The 21,013-nt window shown below is 45.6% G+C and overlaps 1 protein-coding gene across 4 annotated transcripts; it reads right to left on the bottom strand.

The window, feature by feature from the left end:
- Positions 1-200: 200 nt before the first annotated feature.
- Positions 201-20,811, bottom strand: MALT1 (MALT1 paracaspase). 4 transcript variants are annotated; one of them, XM_057405318.1, is made up of 17 exons: positions 20,644-20,811; positions 19,169-19,335; positions 17,124-17,245; positions 16,340-16,490; positions 13,948-14,126; positions 13,331-13,427; positions 12,837-12,869; positions 11,828-11,854; positions 11,580-11,612; positions 10,373-10,576; positions 6,899-7,076; positions 5,685-5,759; positions 5,016-5,143; positions 3,456-3,605; positions 2,846-3,003; positions 2,634-2,759; positions 201-2,054 (listed from the first exon to the last, which is right to left on the bottom strand). In XM_057405318.1, exons 1-17 carry the CDS (start codon positions 20,793-20,795, stop codon positions 1,593-1,595), a joined length of 2,442 nt encoding a protein of 813 aa, XP_057261301.1. In that variant the 5' UTR covers positions 20,796-20,811; the 3' UTR covers positions 201-1,592. The 4 variants fall into 4 exon arrangements, with proteins under 4 accessions (XP_057261301.1, XP_057261303.1, XP_057261302.1 ...); XM_057405320.1 differs by lacking the exon at positions 11,580-11,612; XM_057405319.1 differs by lacking the exon at positions 12,837-12,869.
- Positions 20,812-21,013: the final 202 nt, after the last annotated feature.

The raw sequence follows: 21,013 nt of genomic DNA, 5'->3' as shown, positions 1-21,013 counted from the left end.
TGTTAAATAAAACCTTTGCAGTGCATACATAGCTGAGATACCTGCATGTGCCCAGAGTGAAGGTGTATTTGACTCGGGCTGAAGCTCATGATTCAGATTTCCCCTTCTATGCTTTGTTTTAATCAAGTTTGGGGCTTTATGAACTGGGAGGAGTAGAAGAATATAGCAACAAGAACATAGCAACCACGCATGCACAGATATACTGTTTTGTGGACAACGGTTTATTACACAATGAGTTTTCAAACAAAACAGGAAACTGTGACAAAGTAGTAGCTAAACGTTACGGTACCAGGCCATGGGTCAAGCTGTAATGCACCAGGTGTGAGTCACAGGACAGTTAATGCACAGGTACCTTTCAGTCATCAATAAATACTTCACTACTTGGTACCCTCCAGGAGCAAGGAGACAATCAAACTCCAGCTCCTTTGCAGGTTACCTCAAGCATTGCTGTCCCTCTGATGTAACTACATTAATATCCATGTACCTAAATCCACCTTCAGCCTGAAGATTGACACATCTAGTTAATGATGCAAACATTAACAAACCTAACGTGTCTGTTCTGACCAAACCATGCAACCTGGGTATGTAAAGCAGTTTGGCTGAGCAGAACTGACAGAGATCAATAGACTCTGCAGCAGGTAAAGAGCCTGGCAGCCAGCCCAGCCTGGGTCTATCCATTGCCCTTGTTCATCAAAGCACCGTATGGAAGTCACCTGCCTTTCCATAGAGGATCAGCTTCCTCTGGAGGTGCCTGGACCTTCTGAGCAGGGTTTGTTGTCAGCTCTAAAGTCACCACAGAAAAGCTAGGGCTGTGTCCAGGAGCACCAGCTCTGGAGAACCCCAGTTTCCACTCACCTGGCCTATTCACTTTCAGCCTTCCTCATGCCTTGCTGTGTGACTACCTATCCAATGCTTCACGTGCTGTGAACAGGCCCTTTTCCTCACATCTCCACTTAGTGTTCTTCCAAAACCTGAAAAACCACCTTTCCAGAACTCAGAGCAGTAAAATCTTCAGTGTCTTTCCTATGGGAAAGATTATCCTACCAAGAACAATCCACCACAGCATGAACCTGGGACTTTGCTCCCTCTGAGCATTGTAGTTCTCTAAAAGACAAGAAGCAGCTCAGCTCAGGTTTGGTTTTCCTTGCACAGCTCTTCATCCATTTGTCAGCTGCTGCCACTCTGGACCTCTGACCATGGGAGAGGAGAATGCAGGCAAAGCTGACTGTCAGCTGCATCCAAGGGACTGGAATGTCAGTGACTGATCCTAATACATACATGAGGAAGGAAAGAAACTGAGGCTTGAAGGAGACATATTCTTAACACTGGAATATTAAACCATGATATCTTCAACCTCTGTAAAAGCCCCCTCTGCTCAGTTCATTTACATTACGTGTCATATACTCAACAGGAGGCTGCTACAACACGTATGAACACATAAGACCTTACTTGAGTGCAGGATGTAAGAAGAAATCCATGACACTGAACAACTGAGGCTGAAAGGAAAAAGGCATGTTTATCACTCTGGGGCTAATGGAGTTTTTAGTCATGTTATATGTCAGAAGACAAGGAAATTCATTTTCCATGTCACATCACAGATATTGCTGCTTAGAGAACCTGAGCTTGTCAGAGAGAAGGAATTCCAGTTCAACAGTATCATCAGTGGTCTCTACTGGTACATTACTCTCTTCCACAGGGGGTTGGCAGTTCCCTACTTCATGCCTTGAAGCTAATATCCCATTGCAGGAACACGCCTCTGGTTGTCTGATGCTGTCTGAGCAAACATGGTTTGGAAGGTAAATGCCTGGGCAGGAATTTGGCTGGCAGTGACTAGGGAGGAAGTATTCAGTTGCCACTGGACTCGATTCCATGTGATTAGGAAAACGATTATTGGCCAGGCAACAGGTCTGGAGGCAGTTGTTGGTTTTGAATCCATGATGAAGGCCCAGTTTAGCAATAAGGGGCTTCCCAACATTAACTTCCTTTCTTTCATCCATTGTATATTCTGTTCCTGGGTACTCATAGTGCAAGCAAACGGTGAAGATCAAGTGCTCCTGCAAAAGAGGAAGGAGGGAAGAAAAAGTTACACTTCTTCCCCAGATAGACAACACAGGAAACACTTAGAGCAGCACAGTCTTCTGCAGAAGAAGACTAACCTTTGCAGGAGCTAAAGACACGTATTGGGCAAGACTTGTTTACTGAGGACCTCTTTGGGGTTTTGGCTCACCTGATAGGGTTTATTTATAGAGGCACTTTGATTACACCAGCTGCCAAAAGCACTAGCAGTGAAATACCAAGTGATGTCCAGCAAAGGTGTTCATGACACAGATACAGAGATAAACTCAACAGTGCCACAGTGTCCTGAGGAGAACCTCATGCCCAAGAGCACAAGCTGTAATGGAAGGAGACGATACGTAATATATTCATCTCCTACTAATGACATGTAAGATGCTGCTCTGCTTCAGATCTGCTTCAGATCATCATCCTACAGGGCACAGTAACATCCCCACAGAGGGCAACAGATGATCCTCACAAAACTAATCACCTTGCCAAAGTACAGGCCTAGGAAATACAAAGTGCTCTGTACAACAGTGTCAGGATTGCACAGGCATTGATGAATAATCTATACTAACCCTTAGTTTCTGCAGTGAGCTTAGCCTGGTGTAGAGGCAGTGCTTGGGAAGGTCCTTTGAGACTAAATAGCTTCCAGTTTCCTCAGGAGTTCCTCTGTTGGCCTCTTTAGGATCCACATCCAGGTCCTTTTGCAGGGAAGAAAAGATGCAGTTTGACACGGACAAACCACAGGAGGGAGATCACCAAGAAGACAGCAAGAGGGAGCACTTACTAGTGCAAAGTCTGTAACGTAGGCTCTGCAAACCACTATCTCAGGTGGTTGCTTTACTATCCGTGTGTAGATGATCATGACGTTGGAAAACTCGGCTGCAAACCCCAGCTGGATCTGAACTCCACACTTGAATTCCAGGTACATGCTTTCTGGAAGCTCTGCAAGTAAATAACACAAAACTTAACCCGTGTGTTTTCTATTTACGATGGGTTTCAAAGTGTAGACCTCCTCTTGCCCTCCTCTGCCTGTCACTACAGACACTGCCAGAGAGCTGCCTCACCTTCATCAGAGAGCTGCCTCACCGTAGACATACCTTTATACAAATACAAAGGTTATTCTCTTCCCAAATTCCACATACATTCTCTCCTATGCATGGCTTAAAACAAACCACAACATTACGTCTTGGTAATCTTTGCTTTGCATTCCAGTCACGTAACACAGAAGAATTAAGGGCCGAGACCACAGATGAAAACCTCCATCTGTGATAGATGCTGCCTCCATCACCAGTTCACAAAGAGACTACTGGGAGCTTATCCCAGGAGGAGACGTCATACACGTCTCTCTTCCTCTTATTCTTCCCACCAGCACCCAAAAGCAGACTGTCCCATACCATGAGCTTTGGCCCACTGGAGGTTCCGTGCCTGGCTCTCTGCAGAAGATCCAGTCTGTTGGATGGGATCAGTCAGTGCCCTCTTCTCAGACAGACTGCTGCGGATCTCCAGAGCCTGCTTGCCTTTGGTAAGGTGACACTTGCCCATATCTAAAATGAGATGCACATAGTTAGTTTCAAAATGAACACTGCTGAAACTCTAACTGTATTGAATACACTGCTGTGGTTATGCCAGTGTCAGCACATCCATAAAAACATGTCGTTTTAGAAGCATTCATTGCTCAGCTATTCATCACTTCAGGATATAGCAGTGTGCCAGGTGCCTGCAGAGGATTTGTATGTGTCCTACTCAGCGTGCTCACATGTTCTTCAAAACCAGCCCCAGCGGTATCCCAGCTCTGATTCAGTAAGGTCCCAGTTCAAGTGACTCATTTCAAGCATGTGAATAAACCCATTGGAGAGGATTTCTAAAGATCTGGAAGCAAGCAGGGTATTTTTGGAGGTTGGAACCAGATGGTCTTTAAGGTCCCTCCCAACCCATTCTATGATTTAGGGGTCAATATCAGTTATTTAACATCACCACTGATGATTCTTGTGCCAAAGGCACCTAGCAAGAACAGCACTGCCAGCAAGCACTGACCATTCACATGAAGGCTCTTTACATGGAACACTGATTGTGAACAGTCCTCTGGAACACTTTCAGATGGCATCAGCACACTCCCAACACCCAATATCTGGTAATAGTGACAGCAGTGGTTGTCACACTGCCTGACAGATAAATCTGTCTTTCCACTTTGAGGTCAAGGATGAGATAAGCAATAGGTCACACAGAACATCTCCAGCATGTGACATTAGCCTGGCAGTATGGACAAAGCAAGAGGCAGCTGGATTTTACTCCTGCTTTGAATAGGCTGACAAGGAGAACGTGGGATAAAAACTAAGGATGTAGTATATACATTTACTACTGATGCTAAGATGATGGGATTGCAGGGAAACCACAGCAGAACATCACCCACAAAGAACAGAACCTTACACACACAGCTCTTTGTTAATGCTGCAGCTATTCCATGCTTTGAGCACATGTTTGCACAGAAGCAATACATCTCCCCTCAACAGTTTTCACCTCAGCGCTTCTCCCATCAGCTATACAAGACAATTACTGAAGCAGGCATATTAAAACAGTGCATTTCCCTTTATAGTGCACTTGTACCTTTGATTATCATCATCACTAGAGCACTCTTTGGCAGGTAGGACTCAGTTGTTTAAATGAAATGGAAGTGACTGGACACTAAAAGAGTGATTTTTATGGATGGGCAATTTAAATCTAAATGCAGAAGGACACTCAGAACAAAGAAGGTTCACTAAAAAGCAGAGGATAAAATTGATCAGTATTAAAGAAGCTCAAATCCCTTTATAATATCATGATCTTTGTTAATGTGCTGCCCAGCAGCACTCGCTTCTTGATAAAAGCTGCTGTTTAACAAAAGAGCTTAAAGCAGACACTTAAGCTGCTAGTAAAAATGGAGGCTGAGAAGAGTGCAGGAAGCCGGAGGAGCTCACCTTCTGCCACCTCATCGAGCAGCACAGTAATCTTCTTGTCTTCCAACAAGCGATCCTTCAGGAACTTCATGAAGATTCCATTGGCCAATCCTGACTGCTGGATTTCAAAAGCTTCTGCTCCCTGGCACCTGTGAGATCAGCAGTGTCAGACAAGGGAAAACACTGCAACATCTGCATGAGTAAGATCAACATGAGGACTACAGGAGTAGTTATGTTGGGAATGGGGGAAAGAAACCCCACAATTTGAAACCCAGGTTGTGTCTAAGGCCAATCTGCTCTGCATGTCCATTTGCAAGCAACACATCGTGAGGAGAATTCACTTACAATCAGACCACAGACCAGAGCTGATGTCAAACTACTCAGATGAGTAGAGAACTCCTACAGGTAACCATGAGCAAAAGATCAGGAAACCTGCCCAGCTGTTCCTGGTTTGCTGAATGCACTGGTGTCACCCTGGATCTGCATGGGAACACTGGGAATCATTGCATATGCATTTCCACAGTCAGTTAGACTGTGGAATGATTCAAAGAAAGGAAAGACAAAGTCACAGATAGGGATATAAATGAGTGGTCTTTAACACCACAGTTAGTGTTTTCCTGTGACAGATTAGCTGTACAATCACTTTTGGCTTCAAACCTCTGTGGCACAGCAGGAGAAAGATTTCCTTACGTGGCATATCCAAAGACAATGTTGGCTGTAACCTTCAGAGCATCCAAGATGAGAATCGTGTCGTCGTATTCGTTTCTGCAACAAATGGCAAGACAGGAAAATACCATGTAGCAGACTGCAGTTATTCAAACACCAGCCAGCAGAGTTCAGAACAGTACTTCTCTTTCTCCTCTACAGTTCTGCAGTGAATCCTGACCGCTAACACACAGAGATCTTCACGGAGACAATGTGCAGACACAGTCGGGTATCACACACTACCCAGATGAGGGCAGGCTGCACTAACCAATCGAGTTTGGCTAAAATGGCTTCAAAAGTGATTTCTGATAACCAGGCAGTTTAGGGTGTAACAAAACCCATAGGAGTTCTTAGTTTTACTTGGGTTTTGGGGTTTTCCCCCCACAAACACAGCATAACGTAAGGCTTATGTAGCCATACTTTCACAGCAGACTGGGAAGCTGAATTGGGCCATTGGCATTTCATTAGCAATGACATTTAAAACATTAAAACATTAAAGCTGCAGCAATTTTCTCTTGCTAAACATTCCTCAGGGACCAATTTGCAGAAGTGCTGAGTGAAGAGTGATTTCAAGTGCAAGTTGAAGTAGTTTCTTCAGCTGGAAAGAAAACAGTGCTTTGTTTAGAAAAATCCAATAACCCAGTTGGGTTTGAAGCTCTAAAGAAAGATACAGCATCCCCAGCATAAAACCAGGGCACAGAATCAATGCCTCTGAAGAGATCTAAAAATAAGCGCTTCATTCGAGCCCTTCTGTCAAATTGATGTGCCTTTGATGATACGGATTCTCCTTCCTCCCTGTAATGATGAAGATGGTTAATGGTGCAAGGGGACAGTCTGATTCTTCTTCAAGATGCCCGATTCCATGATCTCAGTTTTATTAGATAAGACTGATGCTTTCTAACCTTTAAAGAACAACAAACGAAGATGAAATAAATGTCCTTCAGATCAAGAAGCAAGCGTCCACCTATGCAAACAAAGCCTAATCACCAGCTTCACGCTTCCATCCAAGGCCAAAGGCAAAATAAGCCTATGAATGAATCCCACTGACTTTAAGAACACTTGGTTTTAACGTGCTGCTGCAGTGAACTGAGCTTCACAGTTGGTTCCCAAACTACAGTCATTACACCCTTTCATGAGGCAAAACCATCCCTCAAGCACCCAGTGTCAGTCCTCACTATTCCTGTATGATGGGACTGTACCTTTTCCGACACATATCCAGCAGGAACACATTCAGTCCTGTCTCCTTCTCCTGCATCCGTTTGAGGATGTTCTGCACACACAGGCAGTTTGCAGAGCGATAGGGATTTGGTGCATCAATAGGAACCATGAAGCTGTTCCCATAGTTTTCATAGCCATGGCCAGCATAGTATAACAGACCTGAGAGTTCAAAACACACGTGACTAAAAACACAGCTCAAGAGTACATTGAATATTTTAGCATGTCAAACACTTCATGCATATGTGTCTGAGGGAGATTAACTTCATTCAAGCTACTCCAAGCAGGGTGTTTAACGCCTTCGTTAATACAGGAAAGAAGGGGAACCACATTAACATCAACTTCGCAACACAAAGACACAACAAATTAAAAGATACCAAGCAAAAACCTCATGCAATAGGATAAATGAGATATTGGCATCAATGTGTATGTCCCTACAAAACCTGAGTATTCAGCCCTGTGCTTTGTAAAGGAAACCAAGCCAGAACTACAGCTCTGCAGACCAAGCCTTTGGTTCTCTTTTCCTTCACTTCAATTCTTCACTTTACTTTTACTTTTACTTAAGCCCTCAAGTCATTAACAGCTACGCCAGGACCTTGCAAACTGCTCCATTCAATCAACAGGGCTGAATTCCTGTATATGGGAAACAGGCACAGGCAAGACAAGCGGGCAGCAAGTCCATGCAAGGGAAGTGGTGGGATGCAAGGCTTCACTTGAACAAAGAGCCTCAATCCAGCTACCAGAGGCTTGGGAAACAGCAACAGCTTTATTCAGTTAAAAGTCAGGTTTTTAAAGGGCACAGAATTGAAAGTGTATCATTACCTGGAGGTGTTCAAGGTTGGATGGGGTTGGAACAACCTGGTCTAGCGGAAGGTGTCCCTATTGGAACTGGATGAGCTTTAAGGTCCCTTCCAACCCAAACCAGTCTGACCCTGTGAATAACCTGAACAAATAAAGGTACTATTGGGCTATTTATAAGGTTCAAATGGTTACCTGAGACTAGGTAAATTCAAGAGAGTTAAAAAAATGAAGGTAAGCACCAAGTGCATGAGGGATGTCAGGTCCTAAGTTAAAAGGAAACAAATGTGATGTCCACAGAGTTTGGATCTGGACCCAAATCAAGGCTGTATTTGAGATTCTACAGATCAGGTTTATGTTAGATTAGTGATTGGACTGACTGAAGAAAATAAGCCTCTAATATAAGTCATGAGTATTTCCTCAATGAACAGAAATAGCTCAGAAATAACCACCACACTTCTTCCATATCCTTGGCAGGTGACTGTGCTGTGCTTATCTGATGAGTACCTGCAACAGTTAAGCTGCTGAGCTCAAGATCAGAAATAAATCTCTGCATACCCAAGGCAAGCACAGTAAACATGTTTGGAGGAACTCATTAGACACTTCGACACCATGATTTTAAGTAGGCTCAAGTTCCTCACAGACGTCAGCATCTAAGTGGTATCTGCCTCTCTCTTAAAGAAAGCAGCCTAACAGCTATTTTTAGCCCTTAAATAGATGGGTCTGTGCTTTTACCCTTTGTGGAATACAATATTTATTGCTCTCTACCTTTAGAGGAACATAAACTAAGACATCAGAGGCGAAAACCATCATCACTTTGTCTCTTCTGGAACATTTCTTATCTGAAATGCCACTTTCCTGGCAGTTAGCAGGAATTACAATGTCCTATCGAGCATCAGGAATATGTGTAATAGGCACTAAATAGAAGTAGCCACTATGCCTCTTCTATTTGGAGCTGTGCCCACTAAAAAAGCAATAAATCATCCTCTATTTGTGCACCGACAGCATCTTTTATACGCCTGAAGCCATTAATATCCAGGAAGAACAAAGACCATTTACACTGAAAACACTACTCAAAGAATGCTCTCCTTACCTTCCAGAAATGCCAGCCTGCTGGAAAAACACAACTGCAAACATAAGCCTTAGAAGAGCTTTGCTATGGGGCTGGTGAGAAACTCATTAAAGCCTGTCAGTACTAAACTCATGTCCATTAGAGACAATTGTTAGAGAAAACAACTCGGAAGGTGCAAGACCCTAAAAGCTCACCCCAGTGCATAAGCACACCTCTTGCCAGGGCACAGAGAGAGACAACGGCTATCAGAGCGCCTGCTAAACCTCACCGCCCTACTTAGCCTTCGTGTCGTGCGAGTTTTGGCTCTGACATAAATACCCAAATGTCAGCTCAGCCAGTTCTGCTCAGGCAGAGCATCAGGTAACACTGCAGTGAGAAAGGCTCACTGAGAAACGATCTGACCTTGTGTTCCACAACAGAATCAGCTCGTGTTGTCTAGGGAGGGCACTGCTGCAGGAATCGTGCTGGTGAAACAGGACAGGTGGCACAACTTTGGGGTCTCTGTTCTACATCATTTCGGGTGGCATTTATGCAACTTAATGACCAACCAGTGGCAGCCAGCAGCACCCTCCTCAAAGCCCACACCAGAACTTCCCTTGCGCTCCAAGCCAGGTCATTCAAGGCCTTTCCAAGGAAGACATGAAGGTTTCTGCTCTGAGCATCAACCCCACAAGCTCTGTCTTGTGCTCTGTCTCAAATAGTCTGTAAGGGATAATGTGAGTTCTTCTCTGGTTTATTCTACTTCTTTGAAGCGCACAGCCACAACTTACAGGAACTACACTGTCATTTACATAAACAAATTTCTTCTCAGTTTGCTTTGTGAAGCAGAAATCCAGGTTTGCACAACTCCCTGTCAAGGGCATCATGGATAAGTCTGTGCTTGCCAGGCTGGAATCACAGGAAGGATTAACCTCAAACCTTGGCACAAAGGAAGAGGGCTAAAAGACGTCCTGTTCTCCTGCCCTAACACACCTGGTATCAGAATGCAGCTCACTGTAAAGGCAAAGAAAAGCCTCCCTCTGCCTCTGTTCTTTACAGAGCAAGGACTGAGAGCAGAGCAGCACTTCCCAGAGAGAAGAAATCCAGAAGGAAAGAGCATTCTGCAGGCTTTCCAGCAGAACGGCAGGGGCTGAGTGCCACCAGCAAGCCCAGAGCACATTCCGTATATTCCATGCTGTTCCCCACCAGAAAAGTAACCCAGCCATCCAAGGATGCCAAGGAATTAGTCAGCCCTACCCAAACCATCATCTGCAGGCATGGGAAGGGAGGAGGACAAGGAGGAAGATGATGTTGAAAAGCTCTCCTAAAGGCAGCAAGGACTACTGCCCAGGACTACACCTAGTCTTGAAAGCTGTGTAACTGCAGTGTACAACCACTCTACTACTAGCTTGTTTCCATAATACACCAGTACAGTCAAAGGGCATGCTGGTGGGTGTTTTTAACTTTTCCTATTCTACATACATGCTATTTATCATGAAGTCTGTCTTGCTATCACTCAGAGTGAGCTGGCAGAGGTACACACCAGATGTGTGTGTACTTGATGCATCCCAAACCTGACCTGCTTCTGAGGGGTACCACATGCTCTTACCGTACACTCCTTTGTCCAAGAGGAGCAGAAACTCATCCACTGCATTTCTCATCTCGGGCTCAGTGAGATCCAGCAAGGAGACAACTTTGAAATCCAGCTGCCTCAGCAAGTTGGTCAGTTCATAGACATCCACCATGGGAGCCTTGAGCTGGGGATGGTTCCAGTAGCTCATATTCCCTATTAACAGGGCTACCTTGTCTGTTGCTGCAGAGAGAAAACAAAACCAAAACCACATCAGGTTTATATATTCCATGGGTTCAACTCCTTTAAACTGAAGTTGCTCAATTCAGGCACAATTATTTTATACAATTTTAAAGCACAGCTCCCGAATTCCCCCACGCAAGAAGACATTTCATGCACATGAAAGTTCTGATGGCCACTAAACCTTCCCCAAACCCTCACATTTTCTTCTGCTTCTTAAAACACAGACAAGAATCCACCACACACAAAGCACCACTTTCACATCTCCATCTTCCATGTCCCATCTCTCTCTAACATGGTACAATTAGGGGGAAACTTTTACAGGTCACAAGTAAAAAGTCTTTTCCCTGTTTGTTAAGGCTTCTTTTCACTTACACTCCTCTCACACTGAGGAACGTGCAAGTGGTACAGCTCTGACAGAGGCCAGCAGCCTCTCCACCTGGTTCAGCATCCAGAACAATATGCCTGAGCACACTTGAGTCTACCATGCAAGAATTCAGTTAAAACCCCCAGCAGCTATTCTTCCCAACATACATATGTTACCCATCTATCTTTACGAGCTTCAGCTCAGCATCAAAGCATCCATGCTGAGGAAGAGCTGAGCTTGCAGCGACACATCCCCTCAGCAGACTGCCTACCAATCCTTTCTATCACCCCACCCCAATACCACTACCTCCAACTGTCCAAGTATTCAAAGTAAGGGAGGAACATGCTGGCTAAGGCCCTGGCCAGAGGAATCTGAAACAGTAAACTGAAACAGATCAGAAGTTGTAGACACTCCACCGAGTCACTAAAAATACTGGTGCCCTCACCACATTTTACTCCTGAAAGGGCATGCAAGCATTAGAAAAGGCTATAAAAATACACAGAAGTCTCTCTCCCTGCAGATATTTATGTGTTGGTCACAATTATTTCACTAGCAGTGGCAGAAAAAGTCATGTTCTGAAGAAAAAGCTATTTCCTAGATGTGAAACGTGTATGTTCCTTACAGCTACAAACTACTTACCAACAGGTCTGTGATCTGCCTGCTCTTGCAGCTCTGCTTGAAAGAGATGGGAAGAGCAGCTCATCAGTAACTACAGTCATAGCTGGAGTGTCAGAAAAGAACTGCATGTCCTGTACAGCCACAGGCTATTGGCACTGCTATGCCTCATATATTACTGGCTTAAGACAGACAAGAAAATGCTCTTTCTTTTTGTTTTGGTGGGGTTTTACCTGGTTTCCTTCACCCTCTTTTCCAAGCTTATCACTCACCTGGTTTCTGAAGATCGCTGAGGTCTTCTGTGAAGAAACACACCAATAACATCAGTTTAAACAAGAAGAACCAATTATTTCATTAATAAAAATATGAGGGATTATTAACAGAAGCCAAAGTACCTTTCTAAAATACTTCTGGCTTTGCATTTCTGCAAATCTAAAGCTTTCATATGATTATTCCACATGCAGAGAAGAGAAAGCCCTACATCAACCTACTAAGCTCTCTACAGCCTTCTAATACAGTAGATCTCAACAGAAAAGGAGGAAACCCATTCTGTGCCTCAGTCCCACAGGCATGCAAGCAGCCTGAATGAATAAGGAACAGAAGCACCCAGATGTGTGAAGGACAGCAACATCCTAAGCAAGAAATCTTACTTTGTAAAGCCCAGATTCCAGATACGATTGTCAAACACTCTGAGCTACCACAGGCAGGGTGTGGCCAGGGGGGATGCTCTAAGCAGCCTGACATCTTTATATATGATCCCCTGTGATGTAAATACTCGCTTTAAGATGCTCAAAGGGATGGTGTCAGCACTAAATTCTTCCTCCCTATTGCAGCAGTGCAAAGGAAAAGAGAAATCGTCCCAATAAGGGTGCTGGAAACAGCTCTCACAGACAGAGCTGACAGTGGAACTGCTCTATCCAGCTCTCTAAGGTCATCCAGGTTCCTAAACACCTTCAGCCTTTCCTGCCAGGATGCTGCCTCCTGAGCCCAGCCAAAGAAATCTCAACATCTTCCCGTGCCACTAGAAACAGGACACAAACCCAGTGCAAAAAAATCAACTTGAAATACTACAGAAGAAGAAAGCAGCTTGGTTTTCATCCCGTGTGCTTTAGATCGTGGTATTAAGGCAAGAAGAGAGAAGCACATGCACAAGGAACACTGCATCACACGTTAGTGATTTCAAACAGACCGAAGCTCTTAACCCACGCATGCTTTTCAGCAACACGCCATCATCCCCATCATTTAGTCTTGCAACTGATTCACAACTGAAGACGTATTTACCTTCTGAGCACTCCACTGCCATAGCTTTCCTTCCTTGGGTTCAAGGGGGGAAAAATTGGAAGACAATTGCTCTCAGTTGTGACAGTGAGCACACAAAGTGGGAGAGAAACTCACTTCTGAGCTTCTCTGCAGTCTGCCTCATTTCACAGCAGCAGCAATCAGCACTGACCACAACACTGTGTAGTATTACTAAGCCCCAGGAGTACTAAACTAGGCTATTTCTTAGGATATGCAAGAACTTTCCCTATGAATTATGCAACAGGATGATCTGGAAGCTGCACAAACAGATCTTTGCCTCGTTAGCTTACTTCAAATACAGGCACTCACACTAGATCATGTTATATTCGCTTGTTCTGCTTGCTGTGAATAACCTCACCTGTCCTCATTGCTGAAGGACTCAGTGTAACACAGTTTGTACCTCCAACAAGGGTTTATAGGCTTAGGGAAGGAACTGATACATCAGGTAACCTGTATCAAGCACAAAAACTCCTTACCTATAACAACTTCTATCTTGTCGCTGTCCTCATCTTCCTGGTCATTGAACACGTGACACCAGTACGTCCCTTGATGCTCCACATCCACATAAGTGACCTGCACAAGCATTGTCACAGTCATTCCACCAGACCCCAGGAGAATTCCTGTCTCAGTTTCATTTAATCCCACTTGCAAGAAAGGGTAAAATCTAAAAGCAAAGCCTGACCTAATCCAAAACTGCTGACACCCTCATTCCTCAGTGAGCAGAACAGCACATGCCTCCTAGCAATCCACCTCAGTGGCTTGAGATGCCTTAAGCACTGAATGCAAGAGCTCATACAAGTCAGAGTGCTCTGCAGGGCTTTCACTCTGCCCATATACTTCATCTGTGTCATGTCCCAGCAATCCAAAGTACACTATAGCCTTATATCCCATGACTACAACCTGGAATATGCTCAGGATTAAAACCATGCACCCAAGAGCCTCAGAACATTATAGGAAAGGGACTAAGAACCTCCAGTGAGCACTCCCATACCAGGTAGCCAAGGCTATGCATTAACTGGTTTTCCTCAGGGAAGCTTTATGTGGTGTTAAGCGGTTATGCACTAGTCCCCAGGGCTGGCCCCCAGTAACTTACCATATAGACATTTTTGCTCCCATTTGCCAAGGGAAATCCATTTCTGAACCACTGGTACTGAGGAATTGGGTTTCCAACAGCTCCGCACTCCAGCACCAAAGCACCCCCCACTGCCAGGCTTTGTGCCTGAGGCTGGACACAAATGCGCAGCTTGTTCCCAGGCAAACCAGTTAAGCTCCCTTAAAAAGTGAAAAAAGAGGGAAGAAAACAGGAAAGAAAGGGTGAGACACCATATAGGCTAATAAGAATTGATGATGTATGGTCACATCTTCCTGTAACTCCAACAGGCTGGTTTAATAGCAATGAAATTCAGCTACTTGTCCCTGAGGAGTACACTAAAAACATCAGCCACTGCCATGACCCAAATAGAAATGTCTTGGGGAACAAAGCTATTCAGAACACCTTAAATGCACTGAAGACTCATCCAGCTGCTGTGATGTAAGTTTCCATACATGATAAAATTCATCTTTAGGACATCCCCCACACAGAGGAGTGCTGCACTGAGAAGATTTGTGGTATCCACGTATCAGTTTAAGTGACACACACTCCAGCAAGCCCAGCCCCACTTGTAAAGGTCCCACCAGTGATCTTTTCTCTCAGCTGCAAGGTCACTCATCTCTGCTGTTAGACTACATGTGCAGACACATGCTTTGTCATCAGGGCTGTTCGTGACTGACAGCCAGAGGGTGATGACATTTTCCTTTGCACAGTGAAATAAAGGGAGGCAGTGATCCAAGTATCTCTGTTCTACCAGTGGCTGAGATGCTTGGTGCATCATAAACTTGTGTTTCAGAAGTTGTAGTCAAACAGGATTAGTCTTTAAGGACAGGAACACAAAAGTTACAGGTAGTGAAAGATAACATGAGATTGAAAGATAACATGGTTTCTGTCTCCCTTACCTGCCATTTACAGGCCCTTGTTGGTACATCCTGTTGTACCACTCTCAACACACACTAACCAGCTTGTCCCTGTATCTTTTGGGATCGTGTCTGGCTGCCTCAGTGGTCCCAAGCTCACAAGACAGCTTTGGCAGAATGGAGCACGACTGAGCGCTCAAATAGAAAGCAATGAAAGAAGAGGAGGAGAAGAGTATCTGAAAAAAGAAAGCAACCAAAAGGGAGCAGGAAAAGGGGAAAGACAGACAGTAAGCAGCTGAAATGGAAGATTTCATACCTAGTCATCACTTACAGCAGTGGTATTGTCAGTATTGTCTAGTTCAACTGAAAAACCAGCAATCCCAGGCCAAATGTTCCAGGAGATGGAGAGTGTTCACTCAGTGCAAGCACTACGTGGCCCCCTTTAAGTCTCCTTGGGAGGACTCCAAGAGGGGAAATTACAGGAAGGAGCAATCTATCCTGCCGCTCATCCTTTCACCCATTACCAAGGCCTAAACACAGTAAAATTCACTCCCACTATAGTTCCTGGCTGGCCAAGAGTCATGGAACATAAATCAAGGCACTAGGCTGTGGATACCTGCTGCCCTTTAGGCTCCAAAACTCCTGTCACACGTGTGAAACAATATACTGCTGGTTTTCCTCAGAGATTCTTTGGAAGTAGTCATTATAAGGTTATTCATCTCAGCTTCCTGGTGCAAGCAGCAACATTTAAACCTGCAGGTTTCTAACTGAGTAGAGCCTGGAGTAGAAGCAGGAAAAGCAGAAGAAATCATTGCTTAGATAAGGGACTGGGAAGATGTGAAAAGGTCACCCTAAGTGACACTGCAATAGCTTTTTATCTTTTACCAGAAGAACAGTTCTCTCTGTCTCTTTTCCTGACATGAGTAATTTTTCTATGTGGGATGCAAGTAGAAAACACCTTTGACTCATGACAAGAGATGAAATAAGTACTCTTCACAGCCTGAAGGCACTGCAGTTGAGTTCTAGCTCACGCATCTTCAGGCCAATAGCAAGCAAGTCCAGGCTGTTTAATGAGGGAGTTTAGAAAGTGCAGGAGTCAATGCCTGTGTAATACTCCTGAGCATTCTGTAAAGCAAACAACAAAGAATACACACACCAGAAAACCCACAATGGAAGCAGAGCTGTCTTCAAGCCAGTGCCATAAATTCCTATGGACTTACACAGCGCAGCTCAATTACTAGGGCTCTTTAGGCAGGTTACACACACCTGACTGTTAGCTGACTGTTGATAAACCTCATGAAATGCAATTCCCACCAAAAAGACTCAGTTTCACTCAAGTGTTTCTTCCTCTCGTAAATTTATTTCAGTAACTTGTTGGCCTGCCTTCCCTGCTAGATGGGTTGGTTATATGAAGTTGTAAAGAGTGCATTAGGCTGTGTATGGTTTTCATCAGGCCTCTTTCCCATCTGTGCAAGACAGCAACAGGGACCCTAGTCCTACACAGACTTTCAACAGGCAGGGGGTTGGCCACTCACCATCAGGTGTTCCCTGGAGATGACAGACTTCCAGGTGTGCCCAGCGACTGAACACGAAGGAGGATGCACTGTTCACTCGGCAGATGTAGAAGCCGGAGTCGTTCACACTCACTGGATTAAAAACCAACTCTGGGGAATTGCCATTGGGAACCTGAGGTACAGGTGAACCAAGGAAGAGGTTTAATCTAAACCTGGATCAAACCTGGAATGCTTATTTCAGTGCCCGTAGCACCAGCCTCAGCACCTTCCCTTGATGAAAACTTTGGGATGAGGAAGTCTTGTTCTGTGTCTTTAAGTAGCTTGGAGATAGGCTTCCTTCTAAAAACCATTCAGATGCCTCTATTTAAGACACTTCTGAGCTTTGAAGCCTGCTGAAAAGCTCTTCCTGAAATCAAGGATTTTTACCTTTCTCCACAAGTAACTTGGAAAGATTTCTTAAGCACCGTTCCAACCCGAGTGTGTGTTACATTCAGCTCTAGTCTCAGGATATATTCAACTATGATCAGGGAACTGCAACAGTCTTTCACAGACAAAGAATTTTTTACTATCTTTATACTTCCTGTCACATTCTAAGATTAGCCTCCAAGGATGGTCTGAATATAAGGAACCACCTTATTGTTTTACATATTGCTAGAGTTCTTATGCAGCATTTCTTACACTTCTATTTTATTAGTATATAGATCAATCTCCTCTCACTGCAAGTAAGTCTTTAAAAAGGTATCATCCCAAATCATTCCCTATTATTTCCACCATTAACCCCCCTGTATTCTGTATCAGCTATTACCTCTTTCTCCTGCTTGAACCACTGGTAATGCACAAATGGGTGTCCTGTTGCCCAGCAAGACAGCTTGACCATCTGTCCAGGGAGCACTGATTGAGAGTCTGGCTGCACAACAATCTTTATCGCTTTAAAGAAGAATTTACACACAGGAAGGTTATTAACGAAACCAATCCCACTACTGAAATGTGCATTTAAGCTGTTCTTTGAGCAAAGAGTTTCTGTCATTAAACAGATTTGGAAAAGAATTAGTTTGTACTGTGTATGCATACAGTTCCTACTTGTTATATGGCTTTGAGACATTCAGTTGTTAGGCTTCAGATTAAGATTAGGCACAGCCTGAGGATGGATCAGACGAGTAAGAGTTTAACTACAACGCAGTATGGGTTTCTGTTATTCCTCATGCAGCCTCCCTAGCCAAAACACTGCTTTCAGTGTTGCATCTGGCTTCTGTAGAGCACAGGGCTGGGGTTTTCTGTTGCCCACATGCAAGGTAAAACTTTCCACTTCAGATTTGAACTGCCAGGAAGGAGCATGAGTGAAATTCTGACACCAGTTTGATATCATCCAGTTATTTTCTTAACCTTGACTATCCCAGAGATCTTGTTACAGCATGACCCAAAACCAGATCCACTGGTACAACCAAGGTCATCAGAAGAGGATATTTTCCTAACAGAGAATTCTTGAGGAAAGAAACTGTAACAATGTGATCAATGGCTGAAACCTGAGCAGAAACCCCTGTGGTCTTTGTTAATCACACACTTTGTCTAGCAGGGAAATGGGCTCTGCTAACCTCCTCCACACACAATCCTATTCTGAAGTCACTGGTCACACAGGCAGCTACTCCAAAGCATCCATAAGACCTGAAAATTCCCTGTCTCTCTCTAAAACAACTTCCCTCTATACCCTAGCCCTGAAGATGACAACCTCAGCTCCTCACTGAACACTTCCTCTGCTGTTTTTCATAAAGGGAGTGTGTTAAGCACCAGCTTTGAGCATGGCCATCACCTAACATTAGCCAAGACAGACAGGAATGATACTACTTCATTTGAATGGACAGAAAAACGAAGATGAGCTGCTTTTTCCAAAGGCTTCCACTTTGGTTCAATCCCTCCTCATCCACAACTAACACCTCCTAGGAAAGCAGATGAGCAAAACAAGTTCTCTGAAAGATCAGTATTCTGCACTCCTTGGAAGCATTACAAACCAGTTCTAAGAATCTGATTCATAGTTTCTTCACAGTTTAATTTATCTTCCTACCATTCATTCAATACTCTACAGCTACTTCCTGCAAAGCATCGCACAATGTAATGGTTCAGGACGAAAACCTCCTGGCTCCATTTTTGGAAAGGTTACAGAGATACACAAATACTTCTTCATTTGCCTTGGAAAAGGCAAAGCTCAAGTTCTGAGCTCCTAATCTTCACTATAATCCAACTGCTATGTTCTTGGCTCACACACCAGTAAACATCTGCAGTCATCTCTGGAAATTCAGCCTCAGTTACTCTCATTGAGGTTGAAGTGCTCAGACCTGCCTGCAGAGGAAAAGCACCTCTCTGCTCTCGTCTCAATCACCACAACTCCTGAAGGCGGCACAAGGGCCAGGCTGTAATACCACAAACTGCACAGTAACCCTTTTGCCTCCTTAGCCCGGGAGAAAGCTCGCTCTCTTTCATTCATTTCCAGTAAGAAACAAGATAAAAAAGGGAAGGAAAGGCCAGAGAGGTGACCCAAGATGCCACAGCTTTCTCACTGCCAAAAAGGAGAAGCTTTAGAGTTATTATTACCACTATTTCATGTCTTTATAGGAAGAAGCTTTTCCATGGAGTGAATTCAATGTGACAGGAAAGTCTCTAAGCTCTGGGAGACAAACAAGGGCTGGGACTTGGTTCTGGGAGTTGCTGATTCTTCAAGAGATGCTTTGTATTGCTGCAAACAAAGCGTGTCGCAGCTTGTAACAATCCATCTCTGCCACAAAGGTACCGAAGTCGTGTCCCCAGAAGGAATACTCCAGTGTTTCCAGTTGCAGGAAAGCACAAACCGGAACTGACCTGAATGGCTGAGGCACTGGAGAGCCTCTGTGTGCTCCAGGGCCTGCAGGAACTGCATGAGCTCCACCACAGTGCAGCCACGATCTCCCAGGAGCTTGAGGAGACTCCAACTGGGACTTCCTTCTGGCTCCAGCACTTTGAGGGAACACTGCTCCAAATCCAGAGGGCTGCAAAGTAAGGGGAGAAAGACACGTAACAGACCTCTTTAGTGCTTCTTCCTCACAAAGGAGCAGAGTGAAACCCACAGGTGGGAAATTCCCAGTTGGTCTGAAGGGATCTGCAGTATTTCCTGCAAGCTCTGGGAGTTCAGCAACACCTCCACAGACTGAGGGCGGTATTAGTGAGCTGTGTGCTGCAAGTGATGCTTGCACCTAACAGTTCTGACCCAATGTACTGAGAGATCTTCACTTTTTCACTTCTGACAGCACAAAAACAAGAGCAGCACCTTTCACTCTCATGTGCCTAATTCAGAAGCAGTAAAGAGTGAGTTAGAATCCAACTTGAAAGCCCAGGAAGACTTTGATTTTCAGAGAAGTTATTAAAACAAGCAACTGCTGCAGCTTAACTGATACACAGAGTGCAGTTATCTGCTTCCACACGTTCCTCTCTGGGTATAAATATGCAGAGTCTGGAATCTGGGTGTTAAGCCTTCTTTCAATCAGAGCAGATTAAAATAGCACAGGTAATAAGGACATGAATACAGCTATAGAAGAGAATGCCAGTTTATGTATTCCCACATCAATCAATGTTTCTTGCATTGGCTCACATGGAGATGAGAGATTTCCACTTACCAAGCACTTCATTGTATTTCACTAGGTAATACAGGAACACACAGCCCCAGGCCTCACAGAGGGGTCATGTTGTAGCCCTCGGGTTCTACTTCTCTATATTAACAAATACAGTTGTAACAGAGGAAGGACACAGCGTATATCCAGCGCTGCACTTGAAACACCTCATGGTTTTGAGGTACCACCCTCTAAACCAAACCCGAAAAGCCAGGGGAAGCGACCTACAGAACGCGACCTGGGAAGAAGGAGCTGAAGAGAACGGACGTGTTCTCTGTCCGGCTGCCTTCCCGCTGAGGGACAGGGATGCTTCCCAGCTCCAAAGGGGCAAAGCAGGATGCTACGCTGCTCCTACTCTGCTATTTCTTCGCTGGAAGCCCTCCAGCAAACACCTCCCAGGGACGGGCCATGACTTTACCTCGCATCCCCTCCACCCCCCCCCCCCTTGCCCAGCGCCGGTCAAGGATGCTCCCGCTGCCGCAGGATGGAGGTCCGGGGCTCTGCGAGGGACAGCACGGCCCGAACAGCCACGGCCCCGGGCAGCAGCGGCAGCAGCCGCCGTTCCTCGCCCGAGCACAGCCCCACAGGCACCGGGCAGCGCAGCCCTGCCCCGGGCGGCCGCATCACCCACGGCCCTGCTGCTTTCGGCTCCGGAGGGACCCCGCGGCTTCCCCGCCCGGCCGCCCTCACCTCAGCCGGACCCTGCCGCTGCTCCCCGCCCGCTGCGCCAGGTCCCGCCAGCCCTTGCCGGGCGCCGCTCGGTCCAGGAGCTCGCTGAGCCTGCGGAGCAGCGGCGGGGCCAGGCCGCTGAGGGGCAGCGAGCCCCGGGCAGGCTCCGCCATCGCCGCCGCCGCCGCCTCCGCCCGCCCGGAAGGCCCCGCCGCGCGCAGCCGCCACGCGCCGCGCCGCTTCCCGCCCTTTCCTGAGGGGAGCTCCGGGGTGGGGAAGGCGGCCGGGGTGGTGCGAGGGAACCGGGCCGGGGATGGTGCGAGGGAACCGGGCCGGGGATGGTGCGAGGGAACCGGGCCGGGGATGGTGCGAGGGAACCGGGCCGGGGATG

This window comes from Pezoporus wallicus, unplaced genomic scaffold (assembly GCF_028554395.1).
Source record: "Pezoporus wallicus isolate ANWC-B61680 ecotype Strahan unplaced genomic scaffold, APGP_CSIRO_Pwel_v1 contig_9101, whole genome shotgun sequence".
NCBI classification, from domain to species: Eukaryota; Metazoa; Chordata; class Aves; order Psittaciformes; family Psittacidae; genus Pezoporus; species Pezoporus wallicus.
The sequence above is the reverse complement of the archived record's forward strand: the minus strand, read 5'-3'. Positions and strand labels throughout refer to the sequence as shown.